This window comes from Schistocerca serialis, chromosome 4, assembly GCF_023864345.2.
Source record: "Schistocerca serialis cubense isolate TAMUIC-IGC-003099 chromosome 4, iqSchSeri2.2, whole genome shotgun sequence".
Classification (NCBI taxonomy): Eukaryota; Metazoa; Arthropoda; class Insecta; order Orthoptera; family Acrididae; genus Schistocerca; species Schistocerca serialis.
Genome location: NC_064641.1, coordinates 815,168,839 through 815,196,557, shown reverse-complemented (window position 1 = coordinate 815,196,557; position 27,719 = coordinate 815,168,839). Strand labels below are relative to the sequence as shown.

The window sequence follows — 27,719 nt, the reverse complement described above, 5'->3', positions numbered from 1 at the left end:
CGACCTGTTCTAATTGTTAAAAACTATTCAAAAGACAAGATCGCAAAAGTAATTTTTCCTATTTAACAAATCTGGTTTCAATAGTCTTTGCTGTCATCTTCAGGTATTAGACATCGTTTTGTTGTATAGCAGGTGAACCGTGCACAGCTCAAGTTTATCCCATTTATTATTTGTCATCTTCTATTACGGTACTGCCGCCTCGTTTTCTTATTCCATTTACTGGCGTCACAAACTTCCTTCCCCGTGAGCGGCAGCAGCAGCGCATATAGATAAGTGCACTGTCGTACCATCTCTGTAGCAACCGATAGTACTTCCAGGTCGTCGTGTGTCTGGCAGTCAGTGGGAGACGGACCAACAGTGCAGTCGGGATGCAGCAGCAGTGAAGTAGGGTTCGGAGCGCTCGTGAGGCGCCGACAGGCAGTGCTCGCTGACTGCTGGCGACACTCATGAACTGTCCGACGGAGGGAGACTGGAGCAGGACAACCATTGGTTGGTCGTTCGGTTGGTCCTTTGACCGTTTCCGGGCCTGGCCAGTTGGTCGGTTGGCGTGGAGCAGCTTGGAAATCTCCGCGGAGCGTAGTTTGGCCGGGCCCGCTGGGGACCTCTATGCAGTGTTGGAGTGTGTGGTGCTGTTTACAATGCAACGAGGTTCGTGGCTCACCGATCCAGGACATGAAAGTTGAGTTTTGACTTAAACTACCAGCAAGTCATGACTGTTCACATTGTGTAGTGTGGATTTCGTTGTCGGCTGTTGGGATATTCCCGCGGGCAGCAACATGTGTTTTGAAGATGGCAAATCTTAGCCACCCTTCGGTTGAGTTTAACTGTACTTGGTTATTTGAATTGAAGTGCACCAGCGGAATCTTCTTCCTTGTGGCCGTTAACGTTCCATTTACCTGCCCTGGCCATTGACGTAAATTCAGGCAGTGTATTTTCCTCATCGTGTTTACGCTGTCCAGCAAGGTCTGTAGTTTGACAGCTCAATGTGTAATTGGTTGTGGGCGCCAATACCTTCTACGTTGTTCCATTGAACTCCCCGTTGTGTGCTGGTTGGGTGAAGCGGAGGTTATTTTGTCAGTGGGTCCGTTGACTGTCTGTCGGTTGGGTTGTCGTTGGATCGACAATAGTTGGGCTGACTGCATGTCTCACCTAAGTGTTTGAATTCCAGGCCCTCCCTCGGAACTTCTGAGCGCCCTTGGGTGTACTGCCTTTTCTTCTTTGTTCTTGTTGTTTGTACTTTTATGGCTTCTAGCCGATTTTTGGATCAAGATTTTTTCTTTTTTTTTTTTTTGCCTATAAGGGGTACGTGGTTTGGGCCTTCAGCCAAATTTAAGAACTGTTTGTGTAAAACCTTTGGAATTTTTAAAATTAATCTTGAGTCTTAAGTGTTGGGCCTTCAGCCGATTTTGAATTTAAGTTGGTCTGCTCTTAAGGTGTTAGATGGTTTGGGCCTTCAGCCTAATGAAGGAACTGTTTTAAGATAAGGTTTTGCCTTTTAAATTTTTTATTTTGATTGAGCTTTAAGTTATTGGATTTCAGCCGTTTTTAAATTCAAGTGGTCTTGCCCTTAAGGCATGAGAGTGTACGGCGTATTCAGCCGCTAATTAAGTTCCAAAATTAGAACTCCCTTTTTTTTTAATTTTTCTTTGCTCTTGTAATGTTTGATCGAATCGAAGGTTGTATGTCCGAGTGTAACTGACAGCCACCTATTTTGGCCCCTTTCCACAACTTAATCTTCCTGTCCTGTCCTGCGGGTTCAGTGGGGCGTCTCAACAGGTTCATTTAACGCTGAAACTCAAGCATTTGACATCCCGTGCGTGACATTCAGCCTAGAATGAACATGTCATAGAACAAAAAAGGTGATTAAGAATTGATGATAGCGAAAACTGTTGAAACCGGATGTCTTAAATACAAAAAATACCTTTAAATAGTTTTTAACTTTAAATAATAACAAAGAAAGGGAAAAATATTGCGAAACATCTCAAAATATAAAAAGTACTAGAGGTACACGGATGGCAGTGGAAAGAGCAGTCTATTTCAGCACAGATGCGTCTCCTACATGAAAAATGATATCGTTAAGTTACTTTATCGGGTGTTACTATGCAGTTTGTCTGCCAGCGGGCTAGCGTCAAACATTCTGCTCGAAATGGGACACATTTCGGTTGGGAACAAGTTCTGGAGAGGCAGTACTTGTCCTCCATATTCCGCTATAGGGCTAGTTCTTAACGAACGTGGGGCATCATAACGCTGCATATAAGCTTGGGTGAAGTCACGCCAGATAACATTTTGCTGGCGTATCGGGAACGGCGCATCTGCATGTGTCGTTTAGATTCCATCACCATTTTATATTACGGGTCGTAGAGCAGCCCGCTGTGGTCTATTTCTGCCTTCTTTATCGCTATGGAGGACTGCACGCAGTGTCGTATCGTGGATTTAGTTTTATTTTTTTGCGCTATATTGGATTCCATCTGCAGAGAGCGCTGCATTGGTCTCGCTTCGGACTGTAATTTAGCGAGTTTCTGCTACCCCATCGCTGGGCGTTTTCGCTTTCCTATTTACTCTTAACAGAGTTAAAAGTAAGGTGTGTTGTAGTGGGGTTGTGAAATCTTCAAAAAAATGGCTCTGAGCACTAGAACTTAGAACTAATTAAACCTAACTAACCTAAGGACATCACAAACATCCATGCCCGAGGCAGGATTCGAACCTGCGACCGTAGCGGTCTTGCGGTTCCAGACTGCAGCGCCTTTAACCGCACGGCCACTTCGGCCGGCTGTGAAATCTTCGTTACGCCTTTTTTCTGCATGTTTTACTATGGTGAGATAAACTTCAGGAACACCACTGACGCTATTCTGTGTGTACTATAATGCTGCGACTTTCAAAAATGTCTTACGTACGCTGTAACTTCTTTACTTACATCCAGTATTGCACTTCTTCTGACGTGTCCTTACTGTTACTCAGGCTAAAGTAACTTCTATATGTCCATACCTTTGACTGGAGGTCTGCTAGTCGTATAGCAGTTGATCGTTGCAGAGACGAAATCACAGTTATAGAGAGCCAGTTGTCTGGTCACTGATTTATCATCAACTAAGGTCTGAAGATGGTGACGAAACTGATAACTATACAATAAATAACATCGTAAGGACGGCTGTAGGTGTTTCATTTTCTTACATAAGTAATTTCTATCCATTTTTACTAACAGTTTAATTCTCCATCTCCACTATCCACATACCCCTCAAGCTCTAAACTCTGTAAGTTACATGTTTGAGGGTACTTCGCGTTATAACAATAGTCCTGACCACTTGCTTTATTCGTACGTGAAGTGTGGAAAATATGAATTCCTGAGTTCTCTGTTCTTTGTGTAAAGCGTTTCTTGAATATAAAATTTCTGCTGTCCAAGGATTCCTATTTAAGTTAAAGATGAATTTCCATAAATCTGTCGTCCTAATCAGACCGACCAATGAGAAATCTGCGTGCACGCCATTTTAGGTAGGCAGCCATAAGTCTGGCAGCACTCAAGAGTTCATTTCACTGGCATTCAGTCTGATGTCTCATTTAAATGTAAATAAAATATTTCCAGAGTACTGCAAAAGCCGAAGCCGGTCATTTGCTTTCCCTACGAATGTCACCATTACACATTATTTGGTGTTGTTACATTATGATTAGGTCAGGGGCTGCCAAGAATTCAGCTTGCGAGCCACGTCCTGGTTCATTTGGGAAGGAGAAGAGGGGCAAACTGCGATCTTGCAGTATTTAGATTGGTTGGTTTAAAATGGTGGTGGTGGTGGGGGGGGGGAGGGGGAGCCCTAGAATTAAATGGCAACGTACTTCCACCTGGTTGCATAATTCGTATTTCTGGACAACATGCTTCACAAACGAAACAAATGTTCAGTACTATTCATTAATTTTTGGCACTGAAGACATAAAATAATTTTAAACGGCACAATTTCAGAGATTTTATTGGTCTCATACAGATATGATTTTATGTATACAGACAGCAGTGGTGAGCGAAAAGTAGTTCCAAACCCAGGAATGGAACCTAAGTCTCCTGATTACTAGGCAGGTGCGTTAGGCGTCAAGCCACCTTGGCAGAGCGGTTTATACAACTTCTCAGATTACCCTAGCACGCCTCCTTGCTCGATCCGTATTGTCGCTGCAGGCCTGGTCTACTTTCAATTCCCTCTTTCACACAAACAGAATAGCCGAGGCTCTCCGTGTTCTGGAAAAGAACCTCAGCACCGAACGTAAACAGGGGATCCCGCTAAAAACCCAGGTGCAGATATACATAAAATTATATTTGTATGAGACCAGAAAAGTCTCTGGAATTGTGTCATTCTGTTTCTACCAGCACGTAGGTTTGAGACTGGATCCCCCACATACGTGCGATGCTGAGGTGCTATTGCACAACATAGAGAGGCAGTTTTATTCGTTTTTAAGGGGAATTTAAAGTAGACTGGGGCGAAAGTGAGAGTTTGGATCGAGAAGGGAAGGCAGGCTAGGGTAATCCCTGCAGTTCTGAGAATCGTTGTGCCCAGGTGGGTTAGTGAGTAGCGCACCTACCTAGTTAGTAGGTGACCCAGGTTCGATTCCCGGCCTTCGTACAAGTTTTCGCTCGCCGCTTCAGTCAGTATACTCAAGTTGCCACATAATTGACTCCTTTACTTTTATACTCGTATGTCCGTCAAAATATTGTAACAGTTTAGTAATTTACACTCGTATTTCCAGAATGAGATTTTCACTCTGCAGCGGAGTGTGCGCTGATATGAAACTTCCTGGCAGATTAAAACTGTGTGCCCGACCGAGACTCGATTCGAGTCTCGGTCGGGCACACAGTTTTAATCTGCCAGGAAGTTTCTTACACTCGTATGTTCGTCAAAATATTGTAACAGTCTCGCAGTCTCGTTACGGAGATCTGGAAACTTTGATGAAAACAACGTAGAGGCCCTGGACAGTTTCAATGTAAAAGATGTGTCTGTAAAACTGGAATTACATGGCAGATCAGTCAGTCACAACTGCAAATGCTGAGCGGCTCTTTCAACTGAAACGGTAAACGGTCTCTAAAGTAGGTCCAAAACAGATGCAAGATTGGCAGTGTCCTTGAGAAATTTAAAGAGTATAACTGCAATTCTACAAGGCCACAATGAATTCTTCAAACCTCTTGTATCCTTTAACACTAGTGAGCTTAGGGAACTGGACTGGGTTTGTCAAAATCTGTCCCTTCCACAGTGCGAGTTATTTTTCGGTTAAACATATCCATACAGATGTGACCTTGAAGTGTCTTAAAGTGGTAAACATGCGGTCAAATCCACTTGTACACAGAAGTGCCGAAAAATCTCGTACAAGCATGCGTATTCACATGGAGGGATACGTAAACAGGCAGAATGCGGCCTTGCTGTCGGTAACGTCTATATAAGACAACAAGTGACTGGGGCAGTTGTTAGATCGGTTACTGCTGCTGCAATGGCAGGTTATTTAGATTTAAGTGGCTTTGAACGTAGTATGGTCGGCGCACGAGCAAAAGGCAGCAGCATCTCCGAGGGAGCAATGATTGAGGTTTTTCCGGTACGACCGTTTCAGAGGAACCCTGTGAAACATCATTTCTTTGACATCGCTGCAGCCGGAAAAAATCCTGCAAGAACGGAACCAACGACGGCTGAAGAGAATCGTTCAACGTGACAAGTGCAACTCTTGCGCGAAGTGCTGCAGATTTTAATGCTGGGCCATCAGCAAGTTTCAGCGTACGAACCATTCAATGAAACATGATCGATATGGGCTTTTGGAGCCAGAGGCCGTTCGTGTATCCTTGATGACTGCACGACAATAAGCTTAACGCCTCACCTGGGCCCTTCAACACCGACATTGGACTGTTAATGACTGGAAACATGTTGCCTGGTTGGACGAGTCTCGTTTCAAAGTGTATCGTACGGATGAACGTGTACCGGTATTCAGACAACCTCATGAATACAATGGACTCTGCTTGTCAGCAGGGGACTGTTCAAGCTGGTGAAGGCTCTCTAACGGTACGGGGTGTGTGCAGCTGGAGTGATACGTCTAGATACGATTCTCAGAGACGACGCATTCGTAAGTACCTTGCCTGACGATCTGCAACCATTCATGTCCATTGTGCAGTAGGACAATGCTACAGCCCACACGTCCTGCATTGCTACAGAATGGCTCCAGATACACTCTTCTGAGTCTAAACACTTCCGCTGGCCACCAAACTCCCCAGACATTAACTTTATTGAGCATATCTTGGATGCTTTGCAACGTGCTATTCAGAAGACATCTCCACCCCCTAGTACTATTACGGATTTGTGGACAGCTCTGCAGGATCCTCCAGTACTATTTCAGATATTAGTCGTGTCCATGCCCAATCCGTGTTGCTGCGCTCCTGCTTGCTCGCGGGGGCCCTACACAAAATTATGCAGATGTAACAGTTTCTTCGGCTCCTCAGTGTAATATGAGGTCTACAATCCTCCCCTCACCTTATTACTTTCGCTCCAGCATTCCTTTTTCCTTCATAAATTCGACAATAGAGGATTTTAAATCGAAAAATCGTTTCAGGCATGCTCTTGACTTCACCAACGCACTCTTCGGTAATATATAAAGCCTCCATCTTCTTCGTTCAGATCCACCTAGAGCCGTCACAAATGACAATGGAATAACGCATGCGACCTCAGAAATTTTAACATTCGTGCCAGTAATTTCTTCACATTCTCCATGCCTACAACAGACAAAGTACTCTCCCATGTACAGATCAATGAATCCCGTCCGTCGATCATTGTGATAATTGTCTCCTTCATTGTCAAGAAGATTGAGCCGTGCTGCGGCTCACGTTGGTGCTGTTTGTAGGTTTCTGTCCTTTGTTGGAGGTCAGACGGTATCGTTTAGTTGGCATGGTTGCAGTTGTTTGTATTCTTCTCGTCTTGACTGATGCCACTCGGTCTCGCAAGTGTTGCCTGTCCGCTAGTGGCACTAATGGCGGTTATCGATATGTAGTAACTGTGCCCTATCTGTGGGCCGACGTAGTTGTTTTTCCGGGTCGTGTGAGTGGGCGAGTTCCTTTGGGGACTGAGAAGGAGCCAGGTCCGCGCAGTGCCAGAACACGCCGGGATCGCTGGCGGCACGCATGAACTGCTGTACGGAAGGGCTGTGGTCACGAGGGTGCACGACCTCGTCGTAAACTTGATCCAGCAAGCTTTAAGATGCGTGCATTTCCATCCAAGTAGAGAAACCTCTACCATTGCGATATTTCACGATTCTCCAGTTGTTCGTGTTGCTTTTCGTAGTGTCGCCTAAGCGAAGAGCAGCGAGTGGATTGCTTGGCGGATCTGATTAGCTTTTGTCGACTTCTTATTACTATTTACTGCGTTCAAGTGGTTACAATTTGCTAAGTTCAACCAGCGGTAATTTTTCTTGCCTGGTGGCCGCTAACGCCCCAGTTACCCGCCCTGGGGGTTACTGTATGTAGCGGTAGTGTACGTTTCCTCTCCTTGCCACTGCTGTCCGGTAAGGCATGTAGTTTTGACAGCTTTCTTCACTGTAGGTCGGCTGGTGATTCTTCTACTCTGGTGGTAGTGATTTCTTTCTCGTTCCGGGCGCTCGAAACACAGTATTGTGGTGACGTATTGCAGACCGCCGGTTCCGGCTTTGGCGTATTGTTCCATCGTTGACTTTGGTTTATCGGACGTCAGGTAGGTTCACCAAGATTATCATTAATTTTTCGTTAGACTGCTGAGCTACGAACTTGTGAAGTGAATGCAACTCTTGGCTGCCTATCTCATCGCCCTCGAAAGTGTTTGTTGCCGGACCTTCTCAGACATCGATTCCTGGAGCACTGTCTGTGGCCCCTTGGCTCTTGTAAGACATGTGTGTTCTGAAAGGAGGTCTGATGGCCAGTAGTTCAGTGTAACGCTCCTTCAGCTCCCGCCTTCTGCGGCTATAATCTGCCTCAGTACACTTTAAGGAACTTATGAACTGGTTCTTGTATTTTATTGTTGCAGTATTCATTGCAATACCTTCTAATGCCTACGTCAAAAGTTATATATGTCTAGTTAATAGTTATGGTCTCCTTATTGAATAAATCTATCAGAGTAGTGTCCAGTGGTTGTTAAGGGTTGTGTTGCAAAGTTTACAATAATTTTACTTCATCCGTTTGGTGATAAGTTGTTTTCTTCTTTAATTAACCTTTGCTATTCTATTTGCTGTTTTACAGCAGGTTCATAATTTTTTATATTATTGAAGTTCCTGCTGTGTAATACTTTCAGCCGTGATTGTGGCCATTTGCCTTAAAATTCTAATTTGGTACTTGTATTTTAGCAGCAAGACATAAAATCTGATTTACTGCCATTCCTGTCGTCTGACGCCTTCTGATGTGTCCGTGGCCACTTGCCTTTAAAATTTCTAAACCTGTAATTTATAAGTTGCAGCGAGTTTTAAGCAATTCTTAATTTATTGCCATTCCTGGTGTGTAAGGCCTTCTGCCCAGATCACTGTGACTTGCTTCTAAAACATTAAATACAGATGTATTTAATGGTGATTTGCTAACTTACTGAAAACACTATTATTTACACAATTGTTTATTCCTTCATTAATATCGTGTGGTATTTTTATTTATTGTTGAGTGTGGAATTACTGGTTTAAAATAAATTGTGCGTAACTGTAAAAGGCAACCAATAGTAATTGATTACGGCCCCATCCACAATCGTAACCGAATCCTGCCTTCCCGTGACTACCATGTTTCAAAGATCTTTAAATTCTTTCTGTGTGGTACTAGAAAACCACGTCGTAACAAATTTACAATACCAATAGATTATGCGACTGTATATTAGAATTCTCGAATTTTCTGTTCCCATTCATATTTGAAGACCTGTGACCGTTGGGTGCTAGACTGTTTTAAACAGGCACTGGAACTATGACCGTGCTCCATACCACGAAGAAACAGTGAAGGATAACTAAAGAGAGCTCTACCAAACAAGATATGCCACACTACAATACGAAATGAAATGCGGTACTGCACCGGGTACTTCCGGGAAAGACCTAGGAATGCCGAGACGGGCGACCGTGGGCCTGCACGTGGCCAGCACATTTGGTGTGTTTGACAGGCCGTGGCCGGCCCAGGCTTCGATTCCAGTTACATGGATGACTTACGCAGCACTTCATTAATAATATACTGCAACATTACAAGAACGAGTCTCATACTCCTCCTCATTAACACAAAAATATCCATGTTGCAGGCAAACTCTATCTACAGAGTAGAATCTCTGTCTGTGCGGTTCTGCACAAAAAATACACTTTCTAAATATTATTGCAATGTGTTGATTGGCTAACAGTACGAGCCCCTGACTACCCATCCATTCTGTGAAAACCGCACATCAACCTAACAACGGGGATGGAAAGTGCTACTGACGTGCGGTTTTCACAGAACGGGTTGGTAGTCAGGGATTTGTATTGTTAGCCAACAACACATTGTAAAAATATTTAGAGAGTGTATTTTTTGTGCTAACATACACATTTTGAAATGGAACAATGTCTGATATTAACAAACTAGATGTAAGGTAAATCAGAATGTCAGAGGTGTTTGATGCAGAATGTATTGCGAGTCGTTTACGAGATATATTTTGGAAAGTTCCATCGACACTTGTACAATATCTGTGAAGATCAACACATGTGCATACACTAAGTGTTTGGATTTTGACCAGTAACGAGGCAACAGACCATCACAGGTTGTGTTCAAAATTATCACCGGCAGCGCCAATACACGCTTCCAGTCCGGTATGGAACGTCTGTTGCACACGTGCTAGCATTTCAGCGGAGATGTCTGAACAGGCTGCAGTAAAACGTCGTTGCATTTCATCGGGCGTAGTTGGTATGTCCTTGTAGGCAGCGGCTTTCATATTTCCCCACAGAAAATGTTTAAGAGCTTCAAATCCGAGGAACAGATCGGCCAGGACACAAGTCCTCTGCGTCCAGTCCTTCGATTTGGAAACAATTACGTAAGACATGCTTTAGCACATCGTGCGCTGTCGGCTGGACAGCCACCATATTGGTACCACAGGTTCCTCCTAGTCGGCAGAGGAAAGTCTTCTAGCGTCAGTGGAAGATTGTATGTTAGGGTGCAGTGATACTTGTACGAGATTTTCAACAGACCAATAGCGCATGTTTCGGCAGTTTACCCGGCCATTATTGGTAAATGTAGATTCATCAACATATGGAGTATCGTGCCTTAGTATCCATGTGCAGAAGTTTCCGTGTAGCTCATGATGGAGAGAGATTTGATAGGTATGGAACCTAAGTCGATGGAGAATGCATAGGGCACTTCTCTGACTCAAGTCACTCCCCTGTGTCATTGCGAGGGAGATAGCATGTCGATCAACTGCAACGGCCGCAAGAACATTAGTTTCTTTCTGTTACCACTTCCACATAATTTGTTGAAGAGCTTGAAACTTCCTGGCAGATTAAAACTGTGTGCCCGACCGAGACTCGAACTCGGGACCTTTGCCTTTCGCGAGCAAGTGCTCTACCATCTAAGCTACCGAAGCACGACTCACGCCCGGTACTCACAGCTTTACTTCTGCCAGTATCTCGTCTCCTACCTTCCAAACTTGAAGAGCTTGATAAAAATAATTTCTGAGATGGTTAACGTCTGTTGGCGTTATCTTCCCGCGTAAACCGTACAAGAATAAACTCTATGCTTCCAACACTTTCCATATACCAAGAGCATATCGGCTTTTTCTGCATTGGTACATCCTGTCGTCCACTAAGGACCCACTGCTTAGTCTGTCACACAGTAACTAACTAGCAAGTCACTATGTATTCAAGGAACACACAAGCACGCTGTCAGCAAACATAACAACATCGTATCTGGCATCCACGGAGGTTGAATGCTACAAAGAAATGTCGGTGTGGTAAATTTTTCAAAATATATCTCGTAAACGACTCGCACTACATACCTGCAGCAAACCCCATTGCCTTTCCAATTTACCTTACTTTTCATTTGTTAATGTCAGCCTGAAGATGGTTAAAGACAAGAGGTTCTGTGTAAATTTTATGAACGAACCGCAATAATGAGAGGAAGAATATGCATATTTTTAGCTGTTCAAGATTTAAAGTGTGTTTTAAAAGGTACCAATGAGGTGATGTCAACTGTTGACTCACTGTATTTTATCTTATAGATTGACAGGTAACTTACTGAATATTCCTCAATACTTCTCGAATGACGCGTAAGAAATTAAATTTATATTACTACCACTAGGTGGTAGATACTCTGAATGCATACCCTTCCTATCTCAGTCTACTGCAGAAAACATTAACATTCACTTAGAGGCACTGACTAACTCTTTGAAAATTTTGTTGCGAATTTTGTATAGTACTGATTTCACACAAATTAGGGTTTATTCTGCACTATATCCATTTTAGTTAAATAGAACAAGCTAAGTGTACAAAGAAAACTCATAGACAGGCAATAATTCAGAGTAAAAGCTACTTTGCCAAATAATGGTGATATTAAACTAAACATAGTGATAATATCGATACAAATTTTTATGGTTCTCTTCCTCTTCCATTAGTTTTGACATTTATATCAACCAAATAGGCACATTGCTTACGCACGTTTAAAAAACCATAAGAGATTGAGTCAGCCGTAATAAACTACAAGAGTCAGCACTTGCAACTCGTATTACGTTAGAAAAAAGTAATGATTCACCGTCAAGAGCTGCTGATAAAAATTTGTGACACAACTAGTTTATGTCCACACGCCGTCCCAAGGGCACATAAATTATTAATAACAATGTACTAACCGACATGAAATCAACTGAGTTAAATAATTTACAATCCATATTTCGTTGCTGGATTTTATATTATTTGTCCTTATTGATTTTATGCCGCCTGTAGATAGAAACTGCTTGTCGCCGAATCATACCTTTTTCAAAAAGTGTGATCGAGGGCTCATTTGTTTCATTTTTCTATTTACGAGCTGTTGTGTATCACTTTATTAGAACACATAGATTAAAGACGCTTCACATTCCACACGAAAGTAAGTTGAGATAATATGAATATAATGGAGAAAACAAAAAGATCGGATTTAACTGAAGTACTTGAGGTTTACAGTCAAGCACCTAGACATCTGGACCTTGTATAAGGGTAAGTTTGAATCTACTAAAAGTTTTCATAATTTCAGAACCTTATTTATGTAAAATATGCCCTTGCGCATAGCAGCTTTACGAATATAATAAACTTACCACGACATTGTTCATATATGCTTTTTTGTCTTTTACACCTTGAAATTAATTCAAATGTTTCATGCAGAAGAATGTTTGCGCGTAAGTGAAATGTTTACGAGCTCAAGCATTTTGTACTCCTAGCATGTTGTTGGTCGACTTGATCGTAGCGACGTCCTTCACTGTGAAGGTATTTTGCGGTGTACCACGTACATCTGTGAAGTGCAGCTTGTAGTATTTACAAGGAAGCACACTTCGTGAAGAATACTTTGAAAACCTGAACGATACTAATGGGTGAAAAAATTGTCATAAACACCAGAAGGGTGAAACCAACAATGTATACAAAAGATTTTCATCGGAAACATAACAGAATTTAGGCTAAATTTAGTATTGTATGAAATACATAGATTTAGTTTACCCTTAAAATTTTATCGTTAAATTTTAATATAATCACTTTGTGATCAGCTGTATTTTAAAATGCGTACGACTTAAAATAAGGCGATTTTGCGACTCGTATCAGTATTGTATAAACCTTAAATTGTATTGTGCAGTGACGGACTCTTTTGCCACACACAATGTGAGATACGTATTCATGTCCTCAATGAGGCACGTAGCAACGTAAGTACTAAGCAGACATGTAGTTTGTGTTGTGTTGCTACAGACTGACCAGTTTCAGTTTCACTCACCTAATGCCACCTCTAGGTGTGCCGTAGTTGAGGGTGACGTCACCGTGCCTCCAGGTGACTGGCTGCCGGCGTCGCGCCACGCACGACAGCTGGATGGTGCTGTTGGGCTCATAGTACTTGTCGCTCAGCGGTCGGCCGCGCTCGTCCACAATCTCCACCTCAGGAGCTGTTAACACAGAACAGAAGACATGTACAGGGGAGAAGACAAGACACCTACTGGGAAGTGACAGTAACATGGATACACTAAAACCGCAACAAATTGCCATGCCTAATACGGAGTAGGAAGGCAATTTGCATTCCATATAACTCCAGATTTTCTCAGAATGGACAAATACACTTCTGGTATGGGAATATCATGGTATTCTTCCTTCGAAATAGTTGCACGTTGAGGTAACGATGATGGAGGTAGATAATGATCTTTCCAAAGTAGACCATAAAGGCTCAATAATATTTAGATTTGGTGAGGTTGGTGGCCAGAGAAGAAGTGATAATTGACCCCCGTACTCAAAAAACCAGTCCTGAATAACAGCCCATAGGATGGACCTGGTCGGCCGAAATGGTCACTTAATCATTATCTGTAATGCGACCTTCGAGAGCAACCAGTATGCACATGGAATACCACGACATGGCTGCCTAAATCGTCAACTCAACTCTCGTCAGGTTTCAGTCTTGGACTGTAAACTCGGCCAGATGTGGGGAGTAGTGTGCAACAAAACTCATCCAACTAAATGACATTATTCCATTGCTACATAGGCAAGGATCTATCGTTTTGGCATCATGGTTTCCCTTTATGGTCATGTGCACCACTGATGAGTGATTTTAGAACCCCAGTTCACCCTGCAGTTTCCTGCTTATAGAGCTGACAGGGCTCGCTAGTGCGACATTCAGTTCAGCAGTGATTTTTTCGACGGTCGTCTTATTTTTCGTCACAGTCCTCTTCAGTTAGCGTCCTTCATTCTTACTTACCACTCACTTTCGTCCGCATGGTGAGGTTGTGATGCGGTGTCATCTTCTGCCCTCTGCGGTGGCTTTCGCTGTACTGTGCTGCTTCTGCTACCTCTTTATACTGTCCTACATGTCGCCACAAAAGCAGCTTCCAGCCCGTGTCGGATAATGCAGTCCTTCTTGTAGTTAATTTAGAACTTCTAATTACTTTTTTGCTGGAACTTAGAACGTGGCGTTGCAGCGTAAAATAATTCCTCTCGTTCCGATATAGATTATTAACTCCATGCGGATACTCATGAATATTTGTGTTTGTGAAATCTTGTTGCAAAAGATGCTGTGTGCATGCCGTAGATAATACTTAGGGTGTGAAGCATTCACCTATCAATTAAGTACCGCATACGCCCTTCTTTTTCGTTATAAATCTTACACGTATTGCTAAAGGTATTAAAATTTCACAAGTAGAAATATTCATTACCATTGTATGGGGTTGGGAGTCTATGTTGGACTGGGGAATATTATTGTATACTTTTTATTCCGATTAAAAAAGTGTCATACTAAAAGTTGATGTTTATTAAAATAATAATTTGTTTCATTCACGGTATACATGCCGGCCGGTGTGACCGAGCGGTTATAGGCGCTACAGTGTGGAACCACGCGCCCGCTGCGGTCGCAGGTTCGAATACTGCCTCGGGCATGGATGTGTGTGATGTCCTTAGGTTAATTAGGTTAAAGTATTCCTATGTTCTAGGGGTCTGATGACCTCAGAAGTTAGGTCCTATAGTGCTCAGAGCCATTTTTTTTTTTTTTTTTCGTACGCTACATAGCTCTGGCAGTTCCTTCAACATACTGTTGCAAGCTGTGTCAGCGAGCCAATATATTTTCACTTCATTGAGTACTTTCATAACTCTTCAACTCTTGCGTTTTTCCCTTTTATTATAGACTATTTAAAAATGTATGAGGATACGGTGCCGTATGAAGCATGTAATATTGTAAGTTGATTTCTGAGGAATCACTTGCTACCTGTATGAAATAAACTACTGTGGCCATCACATAGCGAGGATAGAAAGTTGAATTGCCCGCTATTATACCTGTGAGTGTGGCAGCTCATACGAAAAAAGTAGTGTTGCTCATATCTCGTTTGCTTACACAGAAATAGAAAAATTGATAATAATACGATAACCAATGTATACAGTACTAATTGTCTGTGTCAACCAGTAGGGTGTCAGATAGTTAATACGGACCTACGGATGTCCCCATGCACTACCATTTGTATATTTTGTGTTATGTGCTTAATTAACAAAATAAACACATAATGGTACAAAAATGACAAATTTTTATTTGAATAATTTCAACTGATAACTTTCGAGAGAATTACTTACTAAGAAGCTTTATGCTTATTACTGAAAAGAATACTAACTCATAACAATGCAGCCGCGCGGAATGGCTACGTGGTTAGAGGCGCCATGTCACGGATTGCGCGGCCACTCCCGTTGGAGTTTCGAGTCCTCCCTCGGGGATAGGTCTGTGTGTGTGTGTGTGTGTGTGTGTGTGTGTGTGTGTGTGTGTGTGTGTGTTGTTCTTAGCGTAGGTAAGTTTAGGTTAGTTAAATAGTGTGTAAGTCTAGGGACCGATGACCTCAGCAGTTTCATCCCTTAGGAAATCACACACATTTGAGCATAACAATGCACAAAGCACCACTACATATAAACGCTTCTCCTTACAAAATGCATTTAACTAACCAAACCAAAACTAAACTTGTTATTACTTGGCAAAGCGAAGTGGTATTCTTGCCATGCAGAAACAGGGGGGGTAAAATAATATAGGCATACAATCCAGTATTCTTAGAAGTTGAAGCACTGTCATACGCAGCCCGAATATCAAAAAAATTCCAAGTGACGCATTTTGCACAAGACAAAAATCTAATTTGAATGTTTGCTGTCATGTTTACGTATTACACCCGAGTCTATTTTGCTAACCCAATAAATTAGCTGTTCCCGAGTGTCATTTCTCTAACGCAAAAGGATTATGTAAATCTGCTGATCGGATTAAGTCAAGTCTGTGGAGATTATCAGCTCCTTCGTAGGCAATTTTTTTTCCGGAGAGAGAGATAGAGAGAGAGAGAGAGAGAGAGAGAGATTGAGTGATTTATTACTCCTGCCAGATCACGTGCATTATGGAAAATAACTGAGAAGCGATCACTGGTTAAAGATTATATAACTAACATTTTGGATACTTGAGTGCCTCGAAATGTTTTGAACGGTGTGGTATTAAACTTAGTAATGATGACTTAAGCAATGTCGTAGTGTAGGGGTTAAAATATATTGCTCTTAAACTAATAATTCATGATTTAGAATATATAGGGCGGTACTTTAAATTTTTATTTTAAAATCTTTAGCAAAACCCCTTTATATTGTTATTCAGTTAGTTGTATTTATTTTATTTCAGAACCTCTGCCTTTCTCTTTTGTCTGCCAACCACCTTACAGATGGTTTCAAAAACCCGATCCCATCCCTCCTCGCTTGAGTTACCCAATGTCTTCTCACCAGCAAATGACTGTAAACGAGTGCGTTTTGTAATAAGGGAAAGTGGTTATAATGATTTACAAAGTAACTTGCTGTGAAGGATAATGAAATTGTCACCCATTTTGTGTTGTTGACGGAGAAAATATTGCGGCATTTGTGTGTCTTGTTTCATAAAAAAAATATAAAATGTTGTTCTCAAATACTCAAATAAATAAAGAATTGATTTCATGGTGAGCTCAACAGTTTATCCGTTTTCTCCACACAAAATCCCTTCATATAAAAAATCAGCCATTTCAAAGACAAAGAGAAACTGTTTAACTGCCGTGTTACAGGCATTCAGCTACACTTCTGCCAACAGTCGGCGGGCGCCAGCGCCTACATGAATTTCCGTCATTAGGAGATCGCATCAGCTCGTCTTGCAGCTAACTGTACGTACACGTGATTGTCTCATCGCCAAAACAGGTTCGCATGGGCTATTTGCCTACCACCAGCTACATTTTTTGGTCTCTCAGTCATATATGGTAGGCGAACCTGAAACCCATGTCACCGCCTGCATGCACAACAATTAAACACTGACTGGCACTAATATTCAACAATATTTCTCGCACGCTTTGCACAGTTTGCCAACATTTATTTACGGTGTAGCTTGTGTGAATCCATTTATCATCTAAATAAACCCGTAGCTGATTTGATTGCCGTTCGTAATTCCTCCGTGACAAACCTTATGTATGGTAAGCCCTTTTTGCAACTATGTCTTATCTTCTGCACACGTTTTTTTAAAACTAAACCCTATAGAAGCAACGATTTTCTAATTGTTTCCTCACTAGCCTGGAAGTTAATTTCTGTGCAAAAAAATTTATGTATTGTAGTTTTTGCTCAGATGGTGTTTCTTTTATACTATTCGTAACAGTGTTGAAACTGCTGTCTGATAATATATTCATCCACATCGTTAGTGGACAGTTTATTGTGAGCACCTTGCTTGCAATTCTTTATCGTAAAAACTTGAATTCTTCTCTGTACAATTTCGTGTCCCTCCTGCCGTAATTTGCAAACTATCCTGTTGCTCGATTTTAACAGTTTGGTTGCACGTACCGTCATATTTTCCACTGGCACGATAAATCCCTTCTCCTCGTCAACAAATGTAATTACGTCAACGACAAGCCGTCGCGCCTGCCTGCGAAGATGTTTCCCGAACTCAGCTTCCATACTTGCAGTGGGACGTAACAACGCGCGCCATTTTAACCGCAGTGTGGCTGTACCTATTCATGTAACTAATATGTTTGTTCCTGCTGCTGTCGCATTACTTCTTCCCCTTGTCGGGTCATGCTTCGTATACGTTGTAAACAACAGGAAACAATGCATCCCCGAACTACAGCACATAAGCGCAGACAAAAGATGCAGAATACGACGACGACGACACACACACATATATATACATTCTCAAGTTTTGGCTGTATTGAGCAGAATACGACGACGACGACACACACACATATATGTACATTCTCAAGTTTTGGTTGTATTGAGCTTCTTTCGTCTCTCCTGACTTGCTGTATTTCGGGGATATATTGTTTTTTGTTGGGTTTATCAAAAATAATTTGGCACGTCTACATTTCTGAAACTAATAAACATATACAATGAATTTCCTTTTTTGGTGAACAGGAACCTCAAAAAGTTTTTCTTCATAGGAGATGCACGGCATATCCCCATGCGATATTGACATGGTTCCCACATTGCAGCGAGCATGTCTTAAGTTACAGCTTTTACAGATGCTGTTATGTGATGTCTCAGTTCATTCATTGTTGTTCGTAACGGAGGCACATAAATACAGTATTCTATAAGTCCCAACAAGAAATTATCACATACACGGAGTACGAAAACTGTCACCCTCCATCTGGCCAAGAACTAAATCGTTTGTCACCTTCACGAAGAGCATGCAGTAGCTGAATTTTTTAATATTTCACGTGTAAACGCCGACGAAACGGACGTCAGACGCGCATCATGGCTTGCTGATCTGTCGAGCTGCATGGCGGAGGGATTTCTGCGGACTCCTTGTGAAACTGTGGCGGATGTGTTTGACGTCTGTGTCAGACATTCGGGGACGGCCCGGCTATTGGCCTTTACATGAACAAGCTGTTTCTCGAAACTGATGCCATCGTCTAATGCTCTACGCTTTAGGAGGATCCACACCATACCTAGGAGGAAAGTCACGGTGAACAGTTATTAATAACCCGCATTGCGCAAAACGTAGAACATAAAACGCTTTCTGTTGCCCTGACACCATCTAACTAGAACTGAAGTGTACACACACTGCTGCTACCTAGCGGGAACCATGTAAAACTCGAGAGTTTGCTCTTCCCAACAGTACGTTACTCACCGCACATACCTCAAAAAAGTTATAGTTTTGATTTTTTAAAATTCGGATGGTTCTTTTTGATACACCCAGCATATACCGTAAACTCTTTTAATATTACTGTTCATAAAGTAATAAGCTCTCCAGTAATCTATATTGAATGTCGTATCCAAAAAATGTACATAAATTCGAGTTAGCAGAATTTGATCAAGAGCTTCATTTGGCTTTTTCATTCAAATAATACTCAGATTTGCAAATCTAACAATAGGAAATAGGAACATTTTCCAAGTAAAAGTAAAGACGTGACTGGCTGGGAGACCACGAGGGGTACTCTCAGCCGCCTGTTAAGGAAGGTTTTTCATGTCCTTCGCGCACGTTAACATCTTTTCCTCGCAAAGTGAGAAATTTGCATATTAAGTACCTTACACGTGTAGATGACTGTAATGGGTGTGTTTGTTGTGTGGCGTCATGTTTGCGCTGTATGATGATGAGAGAAAGGAGAAGGTGAAACACGGTGTTAGCAAGTAGCCTTTACCGCCCGAATAGCACCAAGGGTGTTGCCGACGGGCGGATGACAGTCAACTGTGGCGCATGCCCTAATTCAATCAGACACTGCGGAGGGGTTTGGAATTTAATACAGGTAACTGGCGAAAAATCTGGCGATGAAAACTCTACGCTACCACCCCTCCACTCCTTTGCCTGAAAGCCAAAGGCAAAGGCAAAATTCCCCTTACTTCACGTCTATGGTCACAAATATTTTTAGGTCGTCAGACTACCAGTTACGTTCTATAATGACCATCTTCAGATCTGTAGCAGAATATAGAAGAAACACAAATACAACAAGGAGATTGTCTATAGCTTAGAACAATTAAATAGACGATTTCTTGTCTAAAGCTTTATACAGGGTGTCCACAATGAGACTCCAACATTTTAAAATCCTCTATCTTTCCCATTTCAAAAGGTGGACCTGTGAATCCTGAAGGGGCAGACAGAGCAACTCAACAAGTTTGTGGTGTGCAAATTTGATACGCCAAGTGGCCGTAGTGGAGCTGCAATCAATTGTTTTAGCAAAATGGAGGATATGAAGGAGAATGCACAAATGGTCCGGTGGTATGCAGAGACCAAATCGGCGACCCAAGTGCAGAGAAACTTTCGTCGAGTATACAACAAAGCGCCTCCGTCGTTCAAGACTATAAAGAAGTGGTGTGATCAGTTTTTGGCTACTGGGAGTGTTGCGAAAGGACATGGTGGTGGTAAGCCTGGGATCAGCGAACGTCATGTGGAACAAGTGCGGCGGTCATTCGAACAAAGTCCACAGAAGTCAGTGGGACAGGCAGCACGAGAACTTCGTATGAAACGTTCAACAGTGCACAAAGTGCTTCATCAGCGATTACGTTTGTACGCATATGAAGTGCAGGTTGTGCAAGAAATCAAGCCCAATGATCGACCAAAGCGAGAAGAATTTGCATGTGTCATGTTAGATCGCATTGCCGCGCACCAGACATTTTTATCACGCGTGATGTTTACTGACGAGGCAACCTTTCACTTGTCAGGGGCTGTCAATCGACACAATGTGCGCATCTGGGGTTTCGAAAACCCACATGCCCCAAGAGAACACATGCGCGACAGTCCGAAAGTTAGTGTGTGGTGTGGTTTGATGATAAATCGCATTGTTTGCCCGTTTTTCTTTCTGGAACCGACTGTGGATGGAGCCATATACCTGGACATGTTGGAACAATTTGCCGTGCCACATATAACAGACCTGCAGCCAATGTGATGTTTCAACAGGACCATGCACCACCCTATTGGAGCCTTGATGTGCGAAAATTTTTAAATGACACATTCCCGCAACGATGGATTGGCCGTGGAGGTCCAATTCCTTGGCTGCCACGTTCACCCGACATATCCCGCCTCGATTTTTTCTTGTGGGGTTATGTGAAAGATGAGGTATACGCTGCACCAGTAAAGGACCTGCAAGACTTCAAACAGCGCATAAGAATTGTCATCAACTCTGTCACAGAACAGATGCTCCGCAACACACGGCACGAAATCGATTATAGACTTGATATTCTTCGCGCTACCCTTGGCGCCCATGTTCAAGTGTACTGAACCGTCCACCTGTGTATGAAAACTTGATGAGCTGCTGTACGATTTCCCCGTACTTGTTCGTCAATAAATTGTGTTGCCCCTTAGACTTCATGAGTTCAAATGTTGGAGTCTCATTGTGGACACCCTGTATATCTTTTTTTTCAGTCTTCTGACTGATTTGGTGCAGCCAGTCACGAATTCCTCTACTGTACCATCCTCTTCATCTCAGAGTACCTCTTTCAACTCCTTCATTTGATGGCTGTACTCGAATCTCTGTCTTCCTCTACAGTTTTTGCGGTCTACAGCTCCCACTGCTAGAGACCTGTCTATTCAGATTTGTAAAACTGTTATTTGAGATAGCACAGACTCGCTTTTCTTTTTAACTTGGGTAGTTTGCTTGTGAATAATGCTGTCCTGTAACTATGTACCATTTTGTACGCCAAGAAAGAAATATGTTTAACCTAAATGTTACTAGAGAGTCAATTGTAAAATATAATGATAAATTTTAATTGAAGAATTATGTTGTCAGTGTAACTGACATAACTAATTAACAGTGTTAGAATAGTGCATGATGATAGAGGCTGTCTGAAATATTTTCAAGGAGGAATAGAATATTATTTTTGTTGTTTCTTCGACAATACAGCCATATTCCGCTTAAACACTTTGGTAACGTTTACCCTAAGAATTACAAATTAGTCTACTAAAAGAGTTACTACTTTGGTAAGCGTTCAACGGAAACTAAAGAATAATACAGCCATCTCTAGTTTTGAGTGTTGTATAATATTTTTACTGCACGTTACAAGAATACTGTTCTAAGTTGTGTGATTTGGTGCCAAATGACTTATCAGTTGAATGTGTCTTCAAAAAGTTAGAAAAACTATAATTATGGTAATCAAAATGTCACATGATCGCACTATGTCTTTATATACAGTTTATTTGACAGTAAATGGGTAATTACGGATACAATATCACAAGATAAACATTATATCATTATGCCCTCAAGCCATCATGAATGATACATTATTTTCTAATTACTTTGCTTTGTCTACTTTGCGGACCAGTATTTAATATTAAAATGGTCGATAATTTCGTTTCTTTTATTCCTTAATACCCCATTTCTTTCTTGGGCTTAGATAGAACCATGTTTTTCAGCCGACAGTACGTTTCTTTCAAAACATCCTGTAATTCTTACTTACTTGACTTTTGTAAAGAATATTTCAAACTTTCATCTGTATTTTCCATTTTTTTGAATTTTGGAACAAATATGTTTTACATCTACACAGCTTTTATTTGCGTCTTTTATCACTTATTTTAACTTTTCTTAGCTGTTTCTTCGGTAAATGTATAAGCATACTTGCGTATTAACTGAAATTACGAATGTCATCTTAGCTCTAAGTTTTGGTCGATGTTACATCTTTGCACAGTATCTTCCAACCTTATCAACACTACATTTCGTCACCCAACAGAACGTTTTGAGAATTTGCTGCCATTTTCATGCCTTTGTGATACGTATCAGTTTTGTCATTGTTAAGGTCATTGTTAAGGTTTGCACCACTGTGTTCCGTTTCATACCGATAATGTGTGCTTTTTATGTAATTTCTCTAGTATGTAGTGTTTCATAATACATACTTAATGAGCTGATCATAGTAATCACTCATGTTTTGTATGAATAATTATTATAATTGCCCCTCTAGATTTAAACTTTTGATGTTTTAATAACGTAGAGTTAATGCTATTTCAGTGTAATTTACGACGTGGACATTAATGTAGTAGTTGCTGGAAAATGAATATAGTCCGAAACTTGTTGTATTTGTGACGTGTGCAGTCAGAGCTGTTGATAAACGTTACAGCCAGAATGAAATAGTTTTGCCTTCATCCAATATAGAAAATTGTCTAGGAAACCAATTATCTAATTTTTTTTGCGTTTGGTTTTCAAATTGCAGTTTTACATAAATGTCTCCTTCAAAAGTTATATCCTTGTACTAAGAGAACATAATATTAAAAGATTTTATAGCTTTGTATAAGGACTGACATCAGGTTAATCCGCAGAGGTCCTTTAACGTCATGTCTTCTGTTCTCTGCTGTTGCTTCAGATATCTCGCGATGAATCCTTCCTGTCAGATACATCCAAGCAGACGAGCTGTAAATGAGAAAACTTGATCGGAAGAGCAACCAGGTGATTAAAGTTTTGCCTCAAGGTCTGACCTATTAGCCGAGGACATTAGCCTTATCGGCTAAAATCCAGTATGTGAAGCACGGCGCTACAAAGCAGTTGTAACCGTCAACTTTCAGCACGTTGGCATTGTCTATATTTCTGTGTCTTCGGAGCATAGTCAGGGAGAGGCATTCTGTTCGCACAGAAAGGATTTAAATTCGGCAACAATTGAGAATATAACTGATAATCTCTTCAGTTTGGCTTCAGCAGAGCTAAATGCATCAGTGATAGAGTTCTGCCGTTGCCCTTGATGAAGCTTAAGAGTATACATTCACAAGAGTTGTCGACCTACAAGCGTGTCAGATAACGTAAAATTGTGAAAGATAATTAAAAACTAGAACAATGTCACACAATGTGCAAAACTTAAACACTAAAGAAACTTCCGCATGATGTGTTCGAACAAAGTAACATAGATCAATGAAAATTTGATCATAAATAGAAAATACTGCTACAGTATACCACTATACTGCTACACTATACCACAGTGTAAATGGGTCATTCCCTTTGAAAGCTACACATTTTGCAAAGTATTACACGTAAAAATATGATTATTTATGAATAGAACCGTAAGGTCAACCAATTTGTGTTGTCGCCACCAGATGATATTAAGAGTGCAGTGTCTTGACAAAATGGCAACGAAGTGTTATATGGGAATGCAGGCTTTCTCGGTGGATTTTGGCTAATCAGTCTTCTCACGCTATCAGAAGCTGAACGATGCCTTTACTCGGCTGATAACCTGACACTACTTCATCATCGGTTTCTTTTCTTTTTTTTTTTTGTAAGAACTGAGATTTTTATCTGTTGCAGCAGTGCAGCGTGGATTCAGAAGAAATTATGGAGGAGAATCGGCGTGTAAACAGAGCACTGTGCGTTTGTATCAGCAACTTAGGTTCTGCATGTAAAGTAGTACCTGTCAACCAGGTGTGCCACATATAACCATGGAGAGGATGGCAGCATGCTTTCCAAAAATATGCACGGGCTGTGCAAGTCAAGAACTTGAAATATCGCGCAAACTGAGTGCAAGATTTTGCGATATCGGTATCATTTCAAACCGTTCCCTCTGCAACTCGTGCAACGACTGGAAACTGAAGATTATGCTACCGACCTTCAGTTTCTCATCAGACTGCAGCAAGCACTCGAGGATGAACATTTCGCCTCCAAGCTACTCAGCGACGAATCAACCTTCCATTAGTCAGGAAATGTTAATAGCCACAATGTGATTCAGTGTGCGACTGAACGACCTCATGGAATTGTTACGTAAGAACGAGTTTCACCGGAAGTTAAAGTTTTCTGTTCAGTGTCACAGAAGAGGCTATACGCTCCATTTTTCTTCTTTGAGAGGATTGTGACAGGTACCGCTTAACATGATATATTGCAGTTGTTATGGATGTCTCCACTTCATCTTCCGAGAATACGGAGCAGTGAATCATTCGACCGTCGATGTTCATCTCAACCTAAACGACGACCTTCTGCCTCGCGGGATTAGGCGTAGTGGTAAAGATGAAGTGGCTCTTTTCACTTCGTCCCCAGGTCGCCTGACGTAACGCCTGAAGACTTTTTCCTTCCGTGGTACGTCAGCAGCTGTGTTTACGCAGTCTAACAGCCACGAATCATCGCGTCAAAGCCGCAGTCATGACCATTGACGGATATTGCTACATAAGATAACGAACGAATCTTATTACCGTTTGTCGTATCACCAGGGAGACACTCACAGAACATTTGTGGGGTGGAAAAGGCAGATTTGATGAGTTAACCGTCCCATTCATACATCAATCAGATTAACATTTATATGTAACCATTAGAACACCAAGTGACAATTCATTCAGGGGCTGGTATTACACTGAAGTCACCGCGATTTATGCTGGTCACCACTACAAAAGGCAGGAGGCGGGTGTTAATACTGCACCTTGAATCGCCATGAGCTCACTCCAATTATTACTTTGGGGTAAAAGTATAATTTCTAATTGGTTCTCTGCGTATTTCTTTCAGTTACCTTCTCTTCTAAACTGTAGCAGTTCTTAATAAATATGGTCCATTTTGACCAGATTATGGTACTTGGCAGTGCTACAATATTCGAAAGTAACTATCGTCCATAAGAACTGCTGAGCAGGTCGGCAATATACGACTGACCTGGAAAATACACTGCGCAATAGAAATACAGGATCATTTTTTAGAAAACCTGTTATTTCCTCTCATTGCGAAGCACAAATTTCAAATTTTGCACAAAAATGCCTAATATCCTCCTCCGAAACAGTGCCAAAGTGTGGCTCTCAGCGACGTCACCCCCGAGCTCCGCGACGTTTCAGATACCTAGATGTCGACGTATGTGAAGAAGAGGCCACAGCTCGGAAGTTCGTGAGAGCTGTAATGTGGGTTAATTATATCACACAGGAGTCAAATTAACCACATGTCTGCTCAGCGCAACTGCGTCTGTGTCACACGATGAGAAGCTTGTCACAACCCCTCTTACGAACATTTCACCCCTTCTTTTAACGTCTCTGCGATGGAGGGCAGAACCGCGACTCCTAGTGTTGAAATGACGCAGTTTTCATATTGCAACGTCCCCTTTGAACAATTATACACGACTGTCCTTAACCTGACACACAATATTTTGTTAGCGCAACGCAATCTGACTTTCAAAATTCCCTACAAAAGAATGGCCCTGACTAACATTAAACTATACCTTTCACAAATCACTTACCTCACAAAAATCTTCGCTGCTCAAGCTACTGCAATACAGCGAGCGCCACTACTGCCAGCTAAATAAAAGATTCAAACTACTAAAGGCACTAACTACTGATAGGGATAGTTAGCAAATGAAAGATATTAATAGAGAACAAACAATGTATTTACCTTAATATCATCACAAGTCATAATATATATATCAGTTCATGACAAATTGCAAACCTCCGCCATCTCTCTCCCCACATCCACCACTGCTGGCGGCTCACCTCCAACTGCGCAACGCTACGCGCTGTTCACAGCCAGCTGCCTAACACTACAATGGCGAGTATTACAACAATGCAAAGCAGCCACAGACTGCACACAGCACAGCCAGTGATTGTCATACAGAGGTGGCGTTACCAATAAAAAACCTAAACAGCCTACTTACATAGAGAAAACATAAACAGCCTACTTATATAGAGAAAACATAAACAGTCTACTTACATAGAGAAAACATAAACAGCCTACTTACATAGCCCCCATGCTCCCCACAAAAATTTTTACAAATGGTGTTGGGCACTGGCCAATACAGATTTGACAAAAATTTTTCACAATTACAGTAACAAAGATATAAAATGCACACACTTATTAATATTATGTTGGTCAAAAGATCAAAATTTCTCACAGTCCATAAAGACAGTCCACATTGTTCATCACAGTAAAAATGCAGAGTTTTTCTCAAAGTCCAAGCAGTAAAAGAAAATGCACATAGAAGTAGTGGATTTCCATGCAGTCTTGAAGAAGTAGTGTTGTCCTTCCAATGGAAAGACAGTGCTGACTCTCGACATGCAGACAGGTAATGCTCCACAACAGAGCAAACCCACAGCAGAGTTATTCGAAGTTCTGACGAATATTGGTAGGTAGGTCATCACAGAGCAGACCCACCGTAGTCCTGGTAGAGATTGTGGTATTGGTGGGCCACCAGAGGTGCAGACCCACTGCAGTCCTTGTAGAAATAATGGTATTGGTGGATCATCAAAGATGTAGACCCACTGTAGTCCTTGAAGAGATGGCCAGCAGCCATCTGTTGTGACTGTGCAGGTGCACAATCACCATTGAAGAGTCTTGCGGATAATATAGCAAGTCCATAAACCACCACTTGTGCACTCACAAAGTTTTTGAAATTGTCCTTAGAACCAGCAATGCTGTTATCCAGTCCCTTGCTGAGTTATTAACACATGTGCAAACACTAACAGTCCCTACTTCTCACATATTGTCCACATACTATGACCAACAGAAACGTGTGCAGTGAAATGTAACTAACAAGTTAATAATGTCATGAACTGGTGACAATTACAATTTTATAACATAAGAATACAATTACAAAGGTACAAAATACATCATTAAAAACATAATAATACAGATAACATTTGTAGTACAGGCTTTACAAAAGAATAGAAATAAACATATACATCAGTGTTACAAAAATAGTGACATAAGTACATACATAAAATAATGAGAATAGTTTTCGAAACATTAATTTCACACATGAACATTGAAACAGAACAGAATTGTAAACAACTTTACAAAGAAAATAACATATTATTAATGCAACTTATATTTGAGGATAACAGTATTCCTCCTCCTAGTGAATATAGCTTAGTATTAGAAGAGAAAAAAAATTCTATGAAACAGTACACAGAGACAGGAAGAAAACAAATACTCAAGGGTACACAAACACATAGTGGGATAACACCAATAGGAAAGGACAGGGTTCGTTTTCAGTGTAACATTTGGTACTGCAGTCCAACCCAAAACTTCGTTCTATAGATCATTCGTCTTATTTCAACCTTTGCTTCCACCAAAAAAATCTTATCCAAGCATGCTTTCTGTATTCTGTTCATATTTCTTTCAAAATAATTATTTCTGATTGTACACTACTCATTTGGGCCCAAATCTTTTTTATATAACTTCGCAATGCATTCTTTACCTATTCTCCATAGTCAGTTTCTCATTTAGTCTACCCCCTCTTAA

At 41.3% G+C, this 27,719-nt stretch overlaps 1 protein-coding gene across 1 annotated transcript in view; it reads right to left on the bottom strand.

Annotated features, from left to right (window-relative positions):
* Positions 1 to 27,719, bottom strand: part of LOC126474970 (uncharacterized) — a 1,274,000-nt gene that overhangs the window by 173,941 nt on the left and 1,072,340 nt on the right. Inside the window, exon 5 of the mRNA XM_050102496.1 lies at positions 12,902 to 13,067. Coding sequence (XP_049958453.1) covers positions 12,902 to 13,067 — 166 coding nt within the window. The remainder of the gene's footprint in view (positions 1 to 12,901; positions 13,068 to 27,719) is intronic.